General features: G+C 45.0%; 1 protein-coding gene and 1 long non-coding RNA gene across 2 annotated transcripts in view; one reads left to right on the forward strand and one right to left on the reverse strand.

The window, feature by feature from the left end:
- The window catches only part of LOC146813110 (uncharacterized), a 121,532-nt gene extending 118,232 nt beyond the window's left edge, over positions 1-3,300 (forward strand). The window contains exons 6-7 of the long non-coding RNA XR_014966012.1: positions 2,054-2,126; positions 2,711-3,300. This is a non-coding gene — a long non-coding RNA (uncharacterized LOC146813110). The remainder of the gene's footprint in view (positions 1-2,053; positions 2,127-2,710) is intronic.
- Positions 3,301-9,766: 6,466 nt separating this feature from the next.
- On the reverse strand, positions 9,767-10,693 carry LOC146813111 (olfactory receptor 5V1-like). The gene has a single exon (XM_085615265.1). The coding sequence runs from the start codon at positions 10,691-10,693 to the stop codon at positions 9,767-9,769; it is 927 nt and encodes a 308-aa protein (XP_085471391.1).
- Positions 10,694-20,805: the final 10,112 nt, after the last annotated feature.

A 20,805-nucleotide genomic window follows, 5' to 3' on the forward strand; every position in this document is an offset into this window, starting at 1 on the left:
TTGTATTCTGGGACCACATATTTTTCCTCAACGTGCACTATTTCCTCTGGCACACTCATGATGAAGGTTGCTGTCCTGCAGGGGAATTTGGATTTTTATCCAAACTGGATTGAATATCCCATTAGATGCTCTGTAAAGAGTACATATGTTATGTTTAATGCGTTTGGTAAAGATGATGACAAGAATATGGTACAACCTAAAAAAGCTAAATCTGATTAACTAAATATTTTGGGGGATACCGAAGGAAATGCTCTCTTTCACCAGAGCCTAATAAAACACCTGAACCCACCAGAGTGAGTCCTTCCCCCCCTTTTCAGATGAATATATAAGAGCACATATTATGTCCCTGATTACAGAACTACTAGAGTGAAAATGAAAGCTGAGTGCCTGAGACCTACTGTTTTGGGAATGGCTCCGGAGACTCCAGTGCTAGATGGAAAGACTGCATCCTATTTAGCCAAGGAAAGACCCCAAAAAAGGTTTTGTTAAGTCATGGTATTCATGTCAGGATAAATTGTTTGAAGTGCTAGAACTGGTAGCCAAAATACTGTGTATGACAGAAGAGGTTGATGTGGTGTTTCGGGGAAAGCGCCAGACCCAGCCATTGTTTCCGATTGGAGACAGATCAGAATGGCTTCTGGGGAAAGCTAATGCAGGTCTCTGTTTTGAGGATAGACCCTAAGGAACCAGAGTGTTCCTCACAGGGTGTTCTGTTTGGAGGGAGATACATAAAAGAAATAAAAACTTACATGGTTTTACATCACTAGACAAGGTGCACTTCTCACTGATGCATATTTTCAGGCGGGTTTCTCCCCCGGGCCAATTTGCTGGCCTTCCACAGTCCTTCAAGCCCTATTATGAACAGCAGGGTGCCCTCGCCAGACTAATCTTTTGCCCCCAGAGGAGGAGAGGTGGATGTTTCATGCCATTCAGAGGACAAATGAGAGGAAGAAGAGCCTAAGTTCAGAGATCTATCCTTTCCTGTGGTGAAAGTGGAAGGCTGGTTACCTTTACTCCTTTACAATGTCAGCACATTTCACAGGATTCCTTAGTACTACACACAGTAAGGGGATTCAGAATAGATTTCCTTGCTCCTTTGGTACAGTCTAGGATGCCTCATCCTGTGCATTTTCTTAGCAAGATAATTTATCTGAAGACCAGATCCACAGGCATTGGCCACGGATGCCTTCATACAAGCTTGTCTCACAGAACCCACTATGGTTCCCCCCCATTCTCAATGAGATCAAAGTGTCTGGCACATATTCACAGGAAGCTAGTAAGAGTGGTAGTAATGATTACCCTCAGGAGAACCCATCCTTATTATCCAGTTCAGTTGTAAAGGTTTGCTTATTATCCAATCCTTTTTCTGCATTTCCCCCCCATATTCTCCCCAGAACCTTAGGTTTTAACACCTGTTCAGGATCACCCCAGGGGGGTGATATCTTTTCTATTTTATTGTGTGATTTTGGAATAAAAAGATTGCTACACATCCAGCTGGACATATCCTGGATAATATTTGTCTCTCCAGACTATTGGTTCTTCTCTTATTACTTAGGGACCTGTGTTCCTTCAAATACAGATTACTCCTGGTGTCTATTGATTCTTGGGTTCCCCTTGAGTGCACTTAAACCACAGATTATATCAGAACATCTTTGTCTAAAAGCACAGTCAAGGCCTATAAGTCATCATGGGGGCCTGGAGCAGTGGGTGTGTGGAAAGGGTAGATCCCATTTCATGGGATGTAATCACTGTTCTTTACCTCTTAGCTACTTTAGCGGACAATGATAAATCATGCAAAACTGACTATGGGTACAGATCGACTCTGCCAGCGGGTCAGAATAAATTGGAAGTTTAACCGGTTGGGAAACATCCTTTGGTCTGTAGGCTTATGAAAGGCAGAAGATCGTCCAGTCTCCCTAAACCTAAATATAACATTAAGCAGGAGGTCAATAAAGTGTTGGAGATGTTTTAATCTTAGGGGGCATAATGACTTTGTGTAAGTTACACTTATTTTGGCTAAATTGGTAATGCTTTTATGCTTGGTATCTTTTAGGAGGGTATCTGATGTTAAGGCACTCAACACATTGAGGATAAGTTTCACTCTGGATGGTATCTACTTTAATATGGTAAGATGCACTAACTTCTTTTTTTACTAATATTATATTCACTAGTTGTCCCTTACATCTTATGCTATGTGTGGTAAGATGTTTCAAGAGGTATTTAGAGGTCACTGTCATGCGTAAACTACAACTTTGGCATAGTTCTACAAAGTTTGTCTTCCCACCCACGGGTATGTATTAATATAACAATTGTCCCAAGAGACTCATTCAAAAGTAGTTCCTTCTTATGTGTCTTAGAAGGAACCCAGACTTACTCAGACTTATTCATCAGACCAAAAGTAATTACAAAGAAGACAAAACACACGACTGATATAGGTTGCATCTTGTAATGTTTTGACTCCAATCAAGTGTCATTAACAACAAAATAAGTGATCATAGCGCAGATGATGCAGTACCCCAATGGTGATTATATCTGCACAAAGAACATAGATGATAGATAATGTACAATTCCCAATGGTTGTATGCATTAATTGATAACATTCATAGCAGGGCTTCCATATGTCAATGTGAAATACCTTGAAGTAAACTTACAAGTAAAAATCAAGAGCCACTATCTTCCTGCTGTAATTTTTTCATCTCTGTGTCTCTAGTGCTGTCAATGACGTAGTCCTTGATCTGAGAGACCATCGTTGGACCCTGATGGTTTCATAGCAGACCCTTGAGGATTTTGGAATGATTTCTTTCTCTTTTGCTTTGGACTTTTCTTTTTTCTTTTTACTGTTGATACTTATTCGTGGTCTCTGAATCTCTCTTGCAACAAGAAAAGAGGTGGAGCTAATTTATACTGGACCTTATATGCCTTTAAGTTGTGGTGTCACTTCATGTTTTCAAAAGCCTGCATTATGGGCATTGCAGTTCTTTTAGAGTTGTGAATAAACAGTAACAAAAGAGACTGTATACAATTCTCCTCCTGTCATTATTAAGCAGGAATTGTTAGGAGGATCTGCAATTGCACGTGAAGCGCGGACACAGTCATTATTATCTCAAATTGAATCACAAATATTGAACTCTGAGCCCTGAAGAAGTCTCGACAGAGACGAAACGCGTTGGCTAAAAAAATCATTTGTATGATCTTTGGATTTTAAACATCTGAATATATTATATGAATAAAGAACAATTATTTTGACCACAAGCAAATTTTGGACCTGCTTCTTCTACTATTTGTAATGGACATTTCATGTTTCAATGAATTTTAATGAGATCTTCTAAATGATGGGTGCTAATCACATTTGATGTTTTATCTCAAATGTTGTTTAGGGAGTAAAGGAGGGGCCTCTATAACTTACCTCCCTGTAATAACCCAAAAAAGATTAATTATTCTGTTTCCATTTATACGTTTACTCTGCTTTGAACTTGCCTGTAAACACTCTAAATAATGTTATTGACACAGCATAGAACAACTTCTCCAGTTACATGTGATGCATTGATTGAGATTACGAACAAATTCTCCAACTGGTTAAAAAAAATTCTACAGAGCTTGTAACCCACACCATCACAGGATTATCTAGAACAGTGTTTCCGAAACTGTGGGTCATGAATCATTGGTGGGTCACATGCCATTTTTTGGTAGGTCGCTAACGTCCAAGCAATAAATAAAGATGCCTTTGAATTCTGCATTTATCTTGTCACATTTGCTGTGTTTAAAATCTGAGGTCAAATGTCAGGCTATGTCTTATTCTGCTTATACATTTTAACTCAGGGACTGGTGTTTACAATCTTCTCTCACTTTGCTGTCAGAGAAATAAAAGTAAAGTGAATTATGTGGCAGTCTTCCTGGGGTATGAAGTGTGAAAGGAAGGAAAGACTAAAGGATGCCATTTTTTCTTAACGTGCCACAAAATGTAAATAACTATAAATTAACTGTACACGTTCAGCATTTAGGAAAGTAATTTAATTCTGAAGTTTAATGTAAACAGAGATTTTAATAGGATCTGATCAAATCAAGACACATTAATTAGTGATGTGCAAATAATAAATATTCACTGAAACCCAATTTCCAGACATTATCATTGGTATGCAATACAGTGTTATTAGTAAAACGATATGTCTGTGCAAATTTTGTGGCAATTACATTGGAAAATGTGCTGTCTATAAATGACAGTGTACTATCACTCAATGCTGTATTTGCATTATAAAATCGCCTGCCTCATGTCCATTAAAGATAGGTAATCTCAAAAACTTGTCGTACTAAAATAGTTTGGGAAGCACTAACCTAGTAGGTACTTTGTCAGTGGTCGACGAATGGTACCAAAATTAATGGATTGTGCATTCAATCCTATAAACATATAGGTTCCTTTTACTAAATGTGGGCAAGACACCTACTTAAAGGTACAGCATACCATAAACAGCTGTTTGAGATATGTTTCTTCAAATAATTATACAGTCATCAACAATACAGTTATTCTGGTATCTTCTAAAGATTTCCCCAATATTCACATGCTTTGTTTGTTCTTTTTACATATTGACTATATGGCACTTTAATCCTGCAAGGCCCAATAGCGTTCATTTGCAAAGCTGAGGGCTCTGAATCGTGTTTTTTTTAAATGTTACGCATTGGACTTTTCAAATAAAAGAGCAAATCAGGGTCATCACAATCATTTGGCACATTATGGTGGAGTTATGGTGGAACTGCTGAAAGCCTGAAGCCCAACCCGTATTTCATTGTAAACATCTCAATATGTACCTCCAAGAGGAGACTCATTTCAAGCAGGATTGTGCCCCTCCATCAGTGAAATAAGACAAATATTCTGCAAGTCTAGGTTATAATGTCTAAACCCTCCCCTCAGGCACCTTTCAGGTGCACCTATGGATATGGAAGTGTCCAATGGTGGCATGTGTTTACAATGGAGCACGTGGGGGCATGAGTGAAAGGCAGAGCCACTGGGTGAAGCAGCCACTCCATCTTTCACACTGTAGGCGGACCGCTGCCTGCTTTAAAAATGGGGATACCAATTCCTATGGAAGCGAGTGCAGGGAGGGGCTGCATCTGCCTGCAGGAGGATGCATGGGGTTAAATTAGAAACCTTGTTTACACATTTCAGAGTGCTCCTACTGACCGTCGCTTTGCCTCTGCGCCCATGTCCATACGACAATGTGGTCAAAGAGGCATTGTGTTCCATCAATTGCATGGGGCCAGTCCCCCAGGCAAATGTTGGAAAGTCCCCTTTGCATTGTGCTGGGGCTACATGTAGAGCCGGCACTATCTGCATTATGGAATGGGCCTAACACGTGCCTATGACCTGTTCCATAATATTTAAGTGCCCAATGGAAACAATAAACACTGCACATGCCTGTTGCACCAATGGGGCACTTTATGTAAAAGGCTCTAAATGTTCATGCCCAATCACTACAACAAGGACCTCTAGGATTCAGCCGACCACCTTTGGCATTGTGTATTCTACAGGATTGACAAGAACATGGCTAGCTCTAAGGCCTTCATAAACCAAGCCTCCCACCGTTGCATGCCATGTTTCAGAAATTTTGAGTTACTGTAATACATAGACACAAAAAATGTCAAATCATTCTACAGTAAAACAAAATCTCCATCCCTAAGTTCATGCAGTAAATGAGGAACCGACTATATCTGTTACTTGTCAAATGGGGCACCCATGAGCTAGCGCCTGCACGAGGGTCAATGCTTTAATGAATGGTGGTTCGCAGTCTACAGCACCTGTTCCACCTTTTGCTATGCAGAGGGCAACTGGCCTGCATTTGAACGGTGGTCACAGATCACCTGCCGATAGATGCAACAAGTCACTGCACCCACCTGCACTGGAATGCCCGGGAGCTTTCTGTGACTTCCTTCTCCCCTTCTGAGAGTCAGCTTCCAGGGTGCACTCACTGTGCATCCCGTCAGTATTGCACATAGTCAGTACATCCCCTGACAACTTCCTCCCCCATGTGTATAAGAACGGACATGGACACAAGGTGTTTCAACTTTTGTATGGGGCGATGTCCCTGTACAAATAACAGAATGCCTTTTTGTGACTGTGTCATTGTGTAATGTACACCAGTACAGTCCATATTATAGAAGGGTCTGGGCAAGTATTTGCAGACCCTTCTATAATACCAAAGACCATTTGGAGACCAAAAGGTAGGCGTGAATGCGTGTTGCACCCTCAGGGCACTTACTGTGATACAGTCCATGATGTTATAGTGTTAACTACACCCTATTGAAAAAGCTTGAAACACAGAGTGCCACAAAACCTCTTGTATGAGTATACAACGGAACTTTCATCACACCCCTCCCAATGCTACTTCTCATGGGATGACTTCTGTTTCATTTGTAAAGAACCTAGTATTGATTGTAGCAAATATTTCTAATGATATACAATTATTACATACTTCCTGGAGTTTCTTACTCCTGGACAGGACTCCACACCTGCCTGCTTTAAAGGGTACAGTCTAGTGGCAACAAACTGGCATCAATCTACCCATGAGTACTGAGGATGATTTAAAGATCCTAGTAAACCACAACCAATAATTCCACAAGTACCAATAACTGATATAGTGACAATAGTAGTCCATTTCAGTGTTGCTAGGTGGTGGTTATGGTTGAAGGTAGCCCAGATGGATATTCATCTAATGGCTGTGTTTGCTAATTTTCATAAATGAATCTATACGTGGGCACATGAGCAACTCCTGTAATTAAACATTGTAATACGTTTTTAGGATGACTTTGGTTTTACTCTGAAACCTTCCATGCTGAATTACAAAATAATAATATATATATTTAATTGTAACACATTGCCTCTGTGACCAGATTTATTTTCTGAATGACATGGTGTCATATACAGTTGGATGCATGACTGGTAGAATTTAAAGTTGTGTGACTCAAGTGCAACAAAGGCTTCAGTAATATTTACAGAGCCACGCAAGGCTTTGTAAAGAAATGTACACAAGCAGATGCTTGAGCTGAGTTACGTTATATTTCATCTTCGGAGATGTTTGATCGGTGGAAATGGACTTTTCCATGAATCCACCCATGGGTTTTGTTGCATTCCCAGATTTTCAAGGACTTGTAAACCTGTGAATGTGTCAAAATGCTACGCCTTCCCAAGTGAGGCATGACAAGGAGATATGTGTAATTCTTCTCTTTAGTTCCTCTTACCACATGTGCTGCATTCAAGCACACTTAGAAAGAGGAAGATGCCTCTTAGGGTTGTTGTTTTGCAGGAAGGATCCCTTCCTGCTCAAAAGCAATCCTGCCTGTAATGCAGGCACCTTTGCACTACGGTGCAAGGGGGCCTGTATTGTCACTCGGCAGCACACAGTGCACCAGTGCACCAGCGCAAGGCGAGATCATAAAGACTTTATATCTCTGTGAATTATGGAACATTCCGCTCTCTCTTTCATGCCTGGTACTGCAGCAACTTTGCTTGCTGCCCTGCATTGCATGACAGTTTAGCAAACTTGCCCTTGGGGTTGTGCGTGAGGACCTCAGTGGTGCTCACAACGTGTCACTGTGAACTTGTTGCTGCGCATAGCCATGCTTGTGTAGCAGAACATAGTAAGATTAATAGTGTTGAATTTAATTAATACATATACAAAATGAGTCCTGCTTTGAAAGACTGACTTATTCATATGTAACTTCATACGTCTTATACTGCTCTATGACTCAAAGCAGTGGATGAAACAGGGGGTTAGATGCAGCCCGGATTGCTCTCCTGAAGCTGACGTGGCCCGTGAGCCTCTTGGATTAGAAGGGTTTCATCGTTGGAATGTTTGCACCGAAAACAGAGCACCATCCATCTGAGACTTTGATTACTCAGGAATGTTACCTAGGAGTACTGACCTTCATCTGAGGTTCCATATGAGACTTGGATTACTCAGGAATGTTACCTAGGAGTACTGACCTTCATCTGAGGTTCTATATGAGACTTGGATTACTCAGGAATGTTACCTAGGAGTACTGACCTTCATCTGAGGTTCCATATGAGACTTGGATTACTCAGGAATGTTACCTAGGAGTACTGACCTTCATCTGAGGTTCCATATGAGACTTGGATTACTCAGGAATGTTACCTAGGAGTACTGACCTTCATCTGAGGTTCCATATGAGACTTGGATTACTCAGGAATGTTACCTAGGAGTACCGACCTTCATCTGAGGTTCCATATGAGACTTGGATTACTCAGGAATGTTAAACAGGAGTACCGACCTTCATCTGAGGTTCCATATGAGACTTGGATTACTCAGGAATGTTAACAAGGAGTACTGACCTTCATCTGAGGTTCCTCCGAGGCTAATGAGTCTGAAGCTTTTGTTGCAGGGACATGAGGTGCCCCCCACGATCACAGAATGCATTACAATACATTTCTCTGTGGATAGAGAGGCTGCAAAGGGCCTTTAGGGTTACATGAGACTGAAATACTTAGAACTTGATATACACCCTTTTGGGAGTCTCAAACCCTGCAATTCACAAACACACAGTGTCTGCGATTACAATTTTAGCAAAGTTGTCCTTATTGTACGATAGCTTTTGTAACTCCTTTGGATTGAAATAGGAGGGGGCACTAATGGATGCCCCCTCATATTTACAATTCAGAAAATAATTTATCAATGGTTTGTAATTGCAGTTGGTCAGACAGCGACCCTAAGCTGGCATGTTACCTAGTCTGGAAAGTGGAAAGCCAACTCTGTGGGAAGCTTGTGAGTGATGTTGGGGGTAACAGGCAGTTCTCCCATGTCTTCCCAAACGCAAGGCATTTTTTTAAGCAGCCTGTGTCCCTGCAATGGGAAGGGGATGCTTTTAAAAAATACAGCGAGGTCTGCAATCCCTTGTAGTTTGACATCCCTAAATTTGCAGCCATTCGCAGCCATTCACAAATCGAAACCTGCCTAATCAATATTCATTAGGAAGGTCATTGTGCAACCACCAGTAAATTGATCGTTTTTATGTCTCCTATTAATATATCTCACATTGCAAATTGTATTCCATTCGCATTCAGATGGGAGTTCACACTGCACATCCCAGGGTTCTGAATTGGAATCGTCTTGTATAATGTCCCCCTTCAGGTGGAGCAATTTACCAACTTTCATGGGTTCCATAACAGATACAATTTGTACTCCATGAAAAAAGTGGAATTTGTAGCTTTTCTCGAGGACATTGTCTATGCAGAATGTCCATGTGTAGGATTGTTTGCATGTTTAAATGAAAGGCAAAAGTGGTATTGGCACATTAACATTTTATTATTCGCGAGGCCATTTTTTTCCAATGGAAACTCCCTTATGCCACAGGAGTGATCATTCCACATTCTTACCAAAGAAGCAAACTTATAAATGCTTTCTGGACCGTAGATAATTTGCATATGTTTTCAGGGTGGTCAATAAGCCTTGGCACACCTTTAGGTGACCACTTCAATTTAGAGGTGACCTTCAACTATTTTGAGGTCCAAAATATTTCGAGCCTTGTCCAACCATATCAAATGTTTTATGTTTTGGACTATCTATGCTGTGTAATGTTATGCCAACGTTCTGTGGCTGTGTTATTCCACCTCCCTTTGTTCCCTACCAACCCGCACTTTTAAGCAAGCCCCAACATTCCATGCATTCAATAGAATCATGATTGGTAATTTACTTGCACAAAGTGCAGTTTTTGTACTCTGGTCTCAACCGAGATGCCCAAAGTGCATGCAGATTGAGTCCTACAATGTTTTCTTTGCTTTCCAGAGGGCATTTTTAAAGTCTTTATTTTTTATAGTATATATAAAAGGGTTACACAGTGGAGTAATCGCAGTGTATGACAATGATAATAACTTGTTTTCATTCATGGAAAAAGTTGATGTTGGTCGTATGTATGCAGAACTCAGAGACCCATAGAAGAGAATAACCACAGTGAGGTGGGAGGTGCAGGTGGAGAAGACCTTTCGCCTCCCCTGTGCGGATTGGATTCTAAGGACGGCCATGATGATGTTGACATAAGATATCATCACTAAAGAAAAAGGCAACAGGCCCATAACAGACCCAAGGATGTAGCTTGCTGTCTCTATTGTCTCGGTGCTGCTGCAAGAAAGCGTCATGAGGGCTGCCATATCACAGAAGAAGTGGTTGATGGTGTGGGATGAACAGAAGGAGAGGCCTGACAGAAGTATGATGTGTGGTATTGGGTCGACAAGGCCAACTAGCCAGGTTCCCACTGCTAGCCGAATGCACACAGCCTTGCTCATGATGGTCATATAACGCAAGGGATTGCAGATCGCCACATACCGGTCGTAAGCCATGATGGCGAGGAGGAGGAGTTCTGTAGATAAAATAGCTAGAAAAAAATACATCTGGAGCAGGCATTCTGTAAGGGAAATTAAGTTTTTTCCCTGAAAGAAATGTGCCAGCATATTTGGTAAAATAATTGTCGTGCAATTGATGTCAAGGAAGGACAAATTTGTGAGGAAGAAATACATAGGCGTGTGCAAATGTCTATTTAAATAAACATTTGCCATAATAAGAAGATTTCCAAGTAAAGTTATAAGGTAAATTACCAGGAAAGTTACAAACAGGATAGTTTGCAGCTGTTGCACACCCTCAAAACCCACAACGACAAACGTGTTTGCTTCAGTTTGATTTTCTCCTTCCATTTGGTGATGGAGGCACTCAGGCAAGGATGTTAGGAGCAGCTGTGATAAAAAATACAAATGTCACATTATCCATCACAAACTGACATAGGTGTTGCAGAAATGCGGATACTTGTCAGGCACAATTTAACCATGTTCAATAAGAGACGCAATATTAAATTATGAACACACGATCACACTCTCAAGACACCTGCTGATAATAATTAATAATTCACATATTTATAATTCAAATTCGAGAATGTCTTTAATTTTCAGTCTCTTTGATCCATTGTCCATTCCTGATTAGACTGATTATTTAAATTCCTGGAACAGATTTGTATCATTAATGGTCAATATCTACCAACTCGTCTCCCTGGATAAGTTTAGAAATTTGATTTTCTTTAGGTCTGGCCTAGCTGTTTCGCCAGTCTTAGGTTCAGATTTAAAATACATACATACATGAATGCATCGAGCAGGGGTCTCCAACCTTTTATGTAATAAGAGCTACCTACGTTCACTGAAAATCCACCTGACCCACTAATAATATCAGAGATGTAGTAGTAGCCACATCAGACAAAATCATATTAGTGGCCATCATATACTAAATTATCAGCAGCATCGTCCGGTTTAGGACAACAGCAAACAACAACAATCTAGTAGTAGAACCCGAGTTTTTTAGTTTGAAAGATTTCAGTGAAAATAGTGCCAAAAGGCATAAAGCACTTTCTGTGATTATCTGGTAGTGCCAGTCCAGGAAAAAGTCTCAAGTTCAGACCAACAGCGACAGAGCACGGGCTGGCTACATGTACTCAATCAGGCCCACTGACCAAAGTACCATAAATCTTGGTTTGTGGAATTGTTAGAAATGGGATTTCTGGTTGGCTAGGGCTTGCACCAAAGCCAGGCAGAAACCACCACTCTAGTCAGGGCAAGGAAGTTACACGCCAAAGATAACCCCTGCTCACCCCCTTGGTAGCTTGGCACGAGCAGTCAGGCTTATCCCGGCGGCAATGTGTAAAGCGTTTGCGCGCGCACCCAGCAACAACACCCAAGGCCCACCACAAAAGAAACTCCACACAATGTTATATATAAAAATAGCCTTTGTATTATACCAAAACACATTAGATAATATTCACACAATGTACACTGTGCCAACTGGCACTGGGCAGAATTTTACAAGGGACTATTTACACAGGACAGGGCCACATGGACCACTGTCAGAATCAGCACAAATCACCAAATGTACATGTAGGACATATACTAACTGTAACACAAATTAGCATGGTAGAGCACAACCAGTAACTACTGGCGCAATAATGACCTCAGCACCATCACACTAGCATCAGGTATAAAACCTATCCTGCATCTATCACAGGGGCATAAGCACATTATGCAATTTCTCATTAGTCTAACCCAGGGGTCTTCAAACTGTGGGGCGCGACCCCCAGGGGGGCCGTGGAGTGATGCAAAGGGGGTCGCGCCTTCCCAGTCACACTTCTGCTCAGGCCCAAGGGCTTCAGCCCCCCCCCACACTTCCCCCGTCCTGTTTCTCAGCCCGGGCTGCTGCAGTGAAACTTGAGCTGCTGGGGGCTCAGGTGGGCAGTGTCTGGATTCCTATCTCCGGCACCCCGTGTTTTTTCACAGGTCTTTAAAGACCATTTAACATGCCTTTGTAAACTGCTTACAGAGGCTTAGGTTGTTTTGCTGGTTCCAGTACCCCCTGGGTCCCCACTGTGCCTATTCCTTACATTTGGATTTTACATTCACTGCTGTAGTGTGAGAATGCATTTCATGGAAAGGAATACAAAGTTGGCTTCCTGGGGGCGCCGTGAGTGAAAGTTTATTGTGCTTTTGAAGCACCTGCTGCAGCGTTTCTTTCCCCAGCAATTACCAGGCCTCACATAAATGTCAAGATAACTTGTGTGATTAATTATCTTCCTGGAGAGAGATCAGAATGTTGTATAGTTGAGGTTTTGACTTAGGTGATGTTAGTGCAGAGGGTTAATATGCCTGCTGCAAAGAACGTGTACCAAGTAGATTACAGAGTGCGAATGATGTGAAGAGATCAGCAGGTTACTGCTTTCAAAAGAGACATCCTTTTGTTACTTGCAATTTATAACTTAAAGTCCTAATAGAGAATAGTGAGCTATTAACTTTCATCCTAGAACAGCATGCACACTACAAAGAATACATTATTAGACCATTGATTAATGTTGCAAAAAGGGTTAATTTGGCTAGAAATCAATTCTTATTATTAAAGGAAACTCCCAACTATGCTGTTTCTTTTTCGACTCTGCGTTTGTGCTTCTCCACACCAAGCACTCTTGAACTATACTGCCTACCAGTATGGATGACATGTGACTCCTATACTTTTAGTCCTTTGGCTTATGTAACATTTCCTATACACTGATTTACACACTTATGATTGATTGTCTCTGTGTAATGTGTGTGTGATGCAAAGTGCTCGGACACCCTACACTGGTATGAGTGGCACTATATAACTAATTCAATGCATCTGAGAGTGTGGGGTTATGGAGACTTGGTCACTGTTAAAGGGTGCTAGTGAGAGAATCCGTGGTGGGGGTGGTCATTGTGGGGGGCACCAACAAACATTGTCGCACAGGGCACCACCAGCACTAAAGCCGGCCCTGGGAAGTATGCACAGATAAGCGCTGAAAATACCGCTTTAGGTGACTGCTTTTTTTTGTACCGACTGGGCCACCAAAATAATCTGCTGGCAACCCTAACCATAGGACTGGAAGTTTGTTGCAGGATCAGCACATTATTTATTTCCTTCACCCTCGATCCCCGATTAATGCCGCAATAGTTTAACTTAGATATTAAAGTCTACGCCCCCGTCAATAACATGCTGAGTTACTTCATGGGTCTGGGAATGCACCCTGCATTCAGACAACTCATTCCTCATTCTCGCCCTTCATTGTCACGCTCACCTTGCACTCACAGCGATCACAATGCACTCACACTGATCACCATGCACTTGCACCATTCACCCGCTCACCTTGCACTCACAGTGATCACAATGCACTCACACTGATCACCATGCACTTGCACCATTCACCCGCTCACCTTGCACTCAGTGATCACAATGCACTCACACTGATCACCATGCACTTGCACCATTCACCCGCTCACCCTGCACTCACAGTGATCACAATGCACTCACACTGATCACCATGCACTTGCACCATTCACCCGCTCACCTTGCACTCACAGTGATCACAATACACTCACACTGATCACCATGCACTTGCACCATTCACCCGCTCACCTTGCACTCACAGTGATCACAATGCACTCACACTGATCACCATGCACTTGCACCATTCACCCGCTCACCTTGCACTCAGTGATCACAATGCACTCACACTGATCACCATGCACTTGCACCATTCACCCGCTCACCCTGCACTCACAGCGATCACAATGCACTCACACTGATCACCATGCACTTGCACCATTCACCCGCTCACCTTGCACTCACAGTGATCACAATACACTCACACTGATCACCATGCACTTGCACCATTCACCCGCTCACCTTGCACTCACAGTGATCACAATGCACTCACACTGATCACCATGCACTTGCACCATTCACCCGCTCACCTTGCACTCAGTGATCACAATGCACTCACACTGATCACCATGCACTTGCACCATTCACCCGCTCACCCTGCACTCACAGCGATCACAATGCACTCACACTGATCACCATGCACTTGCACCATTCACCCGCTCACCTTGCACTCACAGTGATCACAATGCACTCACACTGATCACCATGCACTTGCACCATTCACCCGCTCACCTTGCACTCACAGTGACCACTCTGCTCTCAAAATGCACTTGTCCTGCTCACACTATACCTCAGCCTGCAGTCACACGAGTACACTACTCATCCTGCACTTATGTGACACTTCACTCACCTGTCCCCCTCACTACTCAATATGCAACTCACTCAAACAAGCCCATCAGTAATCATACATTCATTCATCCCATTCTGAACTTGCATCCGCACCCAAAATGAGAGAGGACAGCAAGGGAGTGAGAGAATTTGATTGAAGAGGTCAGGGATGAGGAGAAATGTGAATTGCCAAAGAGAAGTGTGGACACGCAAGAAGTGAGTGTGATCCAAAGGTGAGGGCTTCTGTTAGAACAAAGGGGAGATGTGAAAGAGGAATGGGGGGACTGGAGAGGTGTAAGATACAAATAGACAAACATTTGAATGGAGAGACGAGGTGAATGAGAAGTGCTGAGGGGCACGGGAGGTGACAGGGCCAGAGAGGCCATGAGATACATGTGAGAGACTGTTAGAGATGAGGGCAGTGAAAGGACAGAATGGCAAGAGGTGATTAAAGGTGAAGTGAGAGGTTGAATGGGGAGAGTTCAGAAGTTGTAAAAAGGGGTGAAAGAAAATGACCTGCAAAGTGAGAGAGGGATCCGGGGTTAGGAGAGGAGAGAGGGATGGAAGGGAGGGGGTGAAAGGAAAGCTGCATGGGTAAAAGGCTTAACTCTACACAAAACCGCCAGGGTTTTAAGGGACCCCTGCTTCTTCCGGTCAGGGCCAGGTGAGCTTCTAATGTGGCAGCACGTATTGCTGCAGAGTGGAAGGCCCTTCACAAAGGTTGACTTGAAATCTTTCTGATGATAATTGCTGTATTTTGGTTATAAATGGGTACTGATTGGGTGAAATCTTTCCTCAGCGTTACTGTGTGTAACAAATATCAAAATAATGAAGCAATGCTATCCCAAAATACGCGGCATCACATAACCTTATTTACATTTTCATCCTACGCAATTTAGTCAACAGGTTTAGACATTTTTGTCAAGAGGGGGTCCTTACGCCTCAAAATGTTGACAGGGGGGTCTCGGCATCCAAAAGTTTGAAGACCTCTGGTCTAACCCATTAGACCTAACCACCTAAGTATATCTACACTAGGGGCGTACATCGCACAGGGAAGTATTATCTCCCTAACATCAACCTAAACAGGTGAAACAACCTCCTAGGCAGAAATGACCACATTTAGACAGAGGTATAAGACACAGGGTGCGCAAAACATGCTATACACAGTACATTTCCTAACACCCAATCACATTAGCATGAATCGCAATAACACCTCAATCACATTAGGGTCCAGGTCGCACCAGAACCTAAACGTAGCAGCTGCCCACTACTTGCTGGGCAGCTGGGGACAAGCACAGGGCCTAAACGCTGCAGCTGGCACTAAGTGCTGCGCAGCTGGGGGAGTAAAATGAGGCTTGGGCTCTCAATGGCCCTTGCAATAGTGTCCAACACGTTGGAGCCACCTAGGCTCTGAAAACAACATGCCCCCATAGCGTTGGAGCCACAGAGGCTCTAAAGGAACAACCATGTCCCTATAGCGTTGGAGCCTTTCCTGGCTCTGAAAACAATTAGGCCCGTGGGAGCCACGCAGGCTCGAGAAACAATTATGCCCCCTTTGGAGCGGCCCGCTATCAGACGGGGCCGCCCCAGAACTCATCACTCTACACCCAGTGCCTTCACTGGCACTCAGAAATAAAGAAAATAGATGGCCCAGCAACGTTGGAGCAGCCCCCTATCAGGCGGGGGCTGCTCAGCACATGGACAGTGACTCCATGCCTCGACCGACACACCCAACACCAGCGGATTCCCGCCCCAGCCCTGCTTCACTCACCGGGCTTCGGGCAGGACTCTTCTTCGGGACTTCTCCGGACACAGCAGGTGGCAGGCGGGGCTCTCTCTTGCTCATGAGAGCCTCACCGAGGGTTCAGCTGCCCCATTCTTCACCCGGGCCCCCTCCTGGGACCTGGGACTCCTCAGGGGTATTTCTCTTTACAGGCTTCACCGGTGCCATGGGCGGGGCTCTCTCACCTTTGAGAGCCTCGCTGGCGGCGGCCGCACTTCTCATTTGCCCGGGCCCCCTCCTGGGACCCGGGACATAGTTCCTCACAACTCGTGGAGGCGGGGTGGGCTCCCGTTCTCCACGCATGCGGCCATTCCGTCTGGCAGCATTTCCGCCTGGTGCCCCGCCCACGTCCCGGGTAAGGCTCGCCTGACTTCCGGGTCGCGCCGAGCACGGCCCGGTGAGGGATTTGTTAGCGGCTCGGATCGCAGCGGTGAAACGCGGGGTGGGCTCCCGCTATTAAATCAAACAGGCGCCATGAGGGGTAGCCTCCCTCCGAATTGGGATATAAAGCAGGGTGGGCACCTGCTCCATTATACAGGCACATATTAGCGGGGTGGGCTCCCGCTGGATCCTGAAGCACGGGGGAATCCCTACAACGGGGATTCTATCTCTATCACTGACGGCAGCTGAGCGCTGCGGAGCTCCAGCACTCCTCGGGCTCAAAATAAATCATTATAGCGCTCCCAGGGCGCTAGAAGCAAGGAAAAAGAGATAAAGCGCCCCCCAGGCGCTTGGACAGCAACAAAAAGGTCCTGGAGACCTCAGGGGGGCAATGTAGGGCCCAGGGGCCAGCACACAGGGCCCTCCAGCAAGGAGGCAGCCCCCATGGCGGTCCCTCCTGGGCCCCACCAGCAGCAAGCCCCCTCCTCCTCGGATGCAAAGCTGAACCAGGCGCTAGAGACAAAGTCCTTGAAGTCCATCAGGCATCCAGGGGCTGGGCAGGGCCCAGGGAGGCAAGCCTTCCCCTGGGCCCCTAGTAGCAGCGCGCCCCTGGTAGATTCGAGTCAGAGCAAGAACATTTTGTAAGGGGACACAGCCCCTTTTTATACACATAATACCTTTGTCTCAAGGTGCAGGGGAGGGGCGAACCAGATGCAACTGGTTCTTGAGCACTTTGTTTTGCTCAGCCCCTCTCCCTATTCACAGGACAGGCCAGGGTCATCAGTCGCACCACAGGGGGCGGAGCCAGCATTGTGTGGGGAAAGCCCAGCCCTATTCAGGTCCCAGGTGTACTCCTCCCACCCATCTGGCTGCTGATCTCCCCACTCACCACTGGGTGACTCCTCCTGACTCTGGGGATTCCCTAGCCCGTCACATGACCTCAGCCAGCCAATCGCCAGACAAGGCACTTATCTCACACTGCACACAGAAATGCCAACTTCCAGAAGTGGCACTTCCACACTAGGTACATTGACGCCGCACACATCATCGCGCAGCATTTCATCAGACGAGTCCGCACATACCAAACTCGGCCCTGCACTCCCCACGCATCAGGAATTAACATGGTCACTCAGATCCCCCATGCATTCCTATGGGAGGGCAGGTCAGTCTCACTCAATGTAACCCAGAGCACACGCACTTTACACTGGGACACAGTGTTAAAGCGCCTAGAGGCCTAAATCCACTAGTACAACACAGGAAAAAGGCTAGGATAATGCAAAAAGTTCTAGGGGTGAACTTGCCAGAAGGGCCAAGTCCAACAGGAATATTGCTAGGATCCACATCAAAGACGAGTTGTGCAGCAGAAGCGATGCATCAGTATGAGATGTGGAGAGGATTCAGCTTTGTAGAGGGTCATGCCGATGATAGGTTGCAATTTGAAGTCCTGGGTCGAGGATGTGTTGTACAGTCAGGGCGATGCCTGTGTTCCCGAGAAGCTGTGAGGGTGTGGGATGTAGAGACTGTCGTCGAAGCTGACTTTGATGATAGATGCAAGCGCCTGCACTCAGAATGCACCATGCAGTGGTGGTCTGATGCTACGATGGGTTGCCATGTGGGTCTTTGCGATGGTTCCTTGGAACTCAGCTGCAGTGAATTGTTGGGTCTGCTGGAGATTGCACTGTGTGGCAGAGGAGATGTGCTGGTGCCACACGATCCACAGAGGGTCGCAGAGCTCCTTAGGACTACTCCCAAGTGTCCAGGACTGGGGTGACACCACTTGGCAGGTGTTAGAACTGGGGGTCTCTAGTTGGCAATGGTATACACATTTGTTCAAATAGGGACCCTTGCTTCTAATTCAGGATAAGGGGATTACACTCCTAGATAACCCCTGCTCACCCCCTTGGTAGCTTGGCAAGAGCAGACAGGCTTATCTCAGAGGCAGTGTGTTAAGCATTTGTGAACACATACAGTAATACAGTGAAAACACTACAGATGGACACCACACAGGTTTTATAAAAAATAGGTATGCTTAATATAGACTTAACACAAGACCACAAACGACAAAAATACACAATACAGTACTTAAGATTGACTTAAAGATGGTAAAAGGTATTTAGTTCAAGTTGATGATAAATGCGACACATTTCTCACAAAAGTACCTGGATGCGTAACGCAAAATAAACAAAAGGCTCACAGAGGGAGATGCGTCGGTTCCATGCTCCGGGGGAGATGATGCGTTACGCCTCAATGCTTGTGCAGAGTAGGGGATGCGTCGTGATCCTTACCGGTGCGGGGTGATGCGTAGGTTCTCGGCCTGTGGCCCGGTTGTGATGCGCAAGATGGTGCCTCGATGCGATGCAACAATCCTGGTGCGATGCGAGAAGATGGTGCCCTTGATGCGACGATGCGGCGGCGATGTGGTGGTGATGCGTTCACGCCCTGGCAGCCTTGCGACAACTCTGTACTTTGGAGCCGCGACAGGCCCTGCGACACGCTTCTCCGGCGAAGTGATGGCGACCCTCTCAATGGCGTCACGCTTCTCCAGTGATGCGACAGCAGACAGCTTAGACGAAGACATGCTTCCTGAGAGTTGCGGCGGCGGCACTCTTCTCCGGCGATGCGATGACTACAGCTGCAGCGGCGACACGCTTCTTCTCATTGCATCGCACTTCCAGCTCCCAGCGACACGCAGGTTTCTGTAGATAGAATTCCCAGCAAGGAAATTCAGAGGGGAGCTGGTGGTGAAGTCTTTTGTCCCTGAGACTTCAGCAGGAGGCAAGCACAAGTTCAAGCTCTTGGAGAAATATTCTGTAAGATGATGAAAGTCCTTTGAAAAGTTCCTTCTCCTTTCCTTGGCAATAAAGACACCATTGCAGGCCAACCCAGCAAACAGCACACTGGCAGAGGGGCAGGTCAAACTCCTGCAACTTCCTTAATTCTTCTCCTTGGCAAAAGGTTTGTCTTGTTCCCAGAAGTGATCTAAAGTACATGGGTCTGGGTCCCAATATTTATACCCCAACATCCTTTGTTCTCTGAAGCCAGAGAGGCCTCTGCCTAGTCCAAACCAGTTCTTGAGCACTTTGTTTACAGGGCTCCTTCTTTCCTTTCACAGTGCAGGGCAGAAACATCAGACGCCCCACAGGAGGGGGAGCCAGCATTGTGGAGGGAAAGCACAGCCCTCGAGCACTTTGTTGACATGATTCCTTCTCTTCTTTCACAATGCAGGGCAGAGACAACAGCCCGCACCCCAGGAGGTGGAGCCAGCATTGTGGAGGGAAGGCCCAGCCCTGGAGCACTTTGCTGACATGATTCCTTCTCTTCTTTCACAGTGCAGGGCAGAGACAACAGCCGCACCCCATCTAGATGCAGATCTCCCTATTCACCACTGGGCTGACTCATTCTGTCTCCTGGAATTCCCCAACCCTGTCACTCAAACTCCACACAAGGAATACACAACCTAGCAGAGGCAGGCTTTGGATAGTTAGACAAGAAAATACCTACTTTCTAAAAGTGGAATTTTCAAACACAGAATGTTAAAACCAACTTTACTAAAAGATGTATTTTATCATTCTGAGTACCCTGAGTCAGTTAGGATTATAAAATGTAATAATATAACTGCCCATTCTGGCCCATGGAGAACAGGTAGCCTTGCAATAGTGAAAAACGAAAAAGTCTGTAATTCACTATTAGGACATGCTACACACACCAGGGCATGTCCTACCTTATACTTACAATGCACCCTGCCCTTGGGCCTACCATATGAAGAAAAGGGAAGGTTTAGGGACTGGCAAGTGGGTCCACTTGGTTATTCAGCATGGCAGTACCAGACTGCACATAGGTTCTGGCAGACCTGAGACACACTTTACAAGCTGCTTCTGTGGGTGGCACAACCAGTGCTTCAAGACCACCAGCAGCATTTGATTTACAAGCCCCGGTGCACACATGGTGCACTGTACTAGGGTCTGACAAGTAAATCAAATGACCCAATCATGGAGTCACTAATCAATACATCAATTTAACATAGGGAGCACTTGCACTGTGGCACTG

This window comes from Triturus cristatus, chromosome 7 (assembly GCF_964204655.1).
Source record: "Triturus cristatus chromosome 7, aTriCri1.1, whole genome shotgun sequence".
Classification (NCBI taxonomy): Eukaryota; Metazoa; Chordata; class Amphibia; order Caudata; family Salamandridae; genus Triturus; species Triturus cristatus.

Coding starts and splice junctions, on each gene's coding strand:
- LOC146813111 (XM_085615265.1), bottom strand. CDS start 10,693: ATGGAAGGAGAAAATCAAACTGAAGCAAACACGTTTGTCGTTGTGGGT.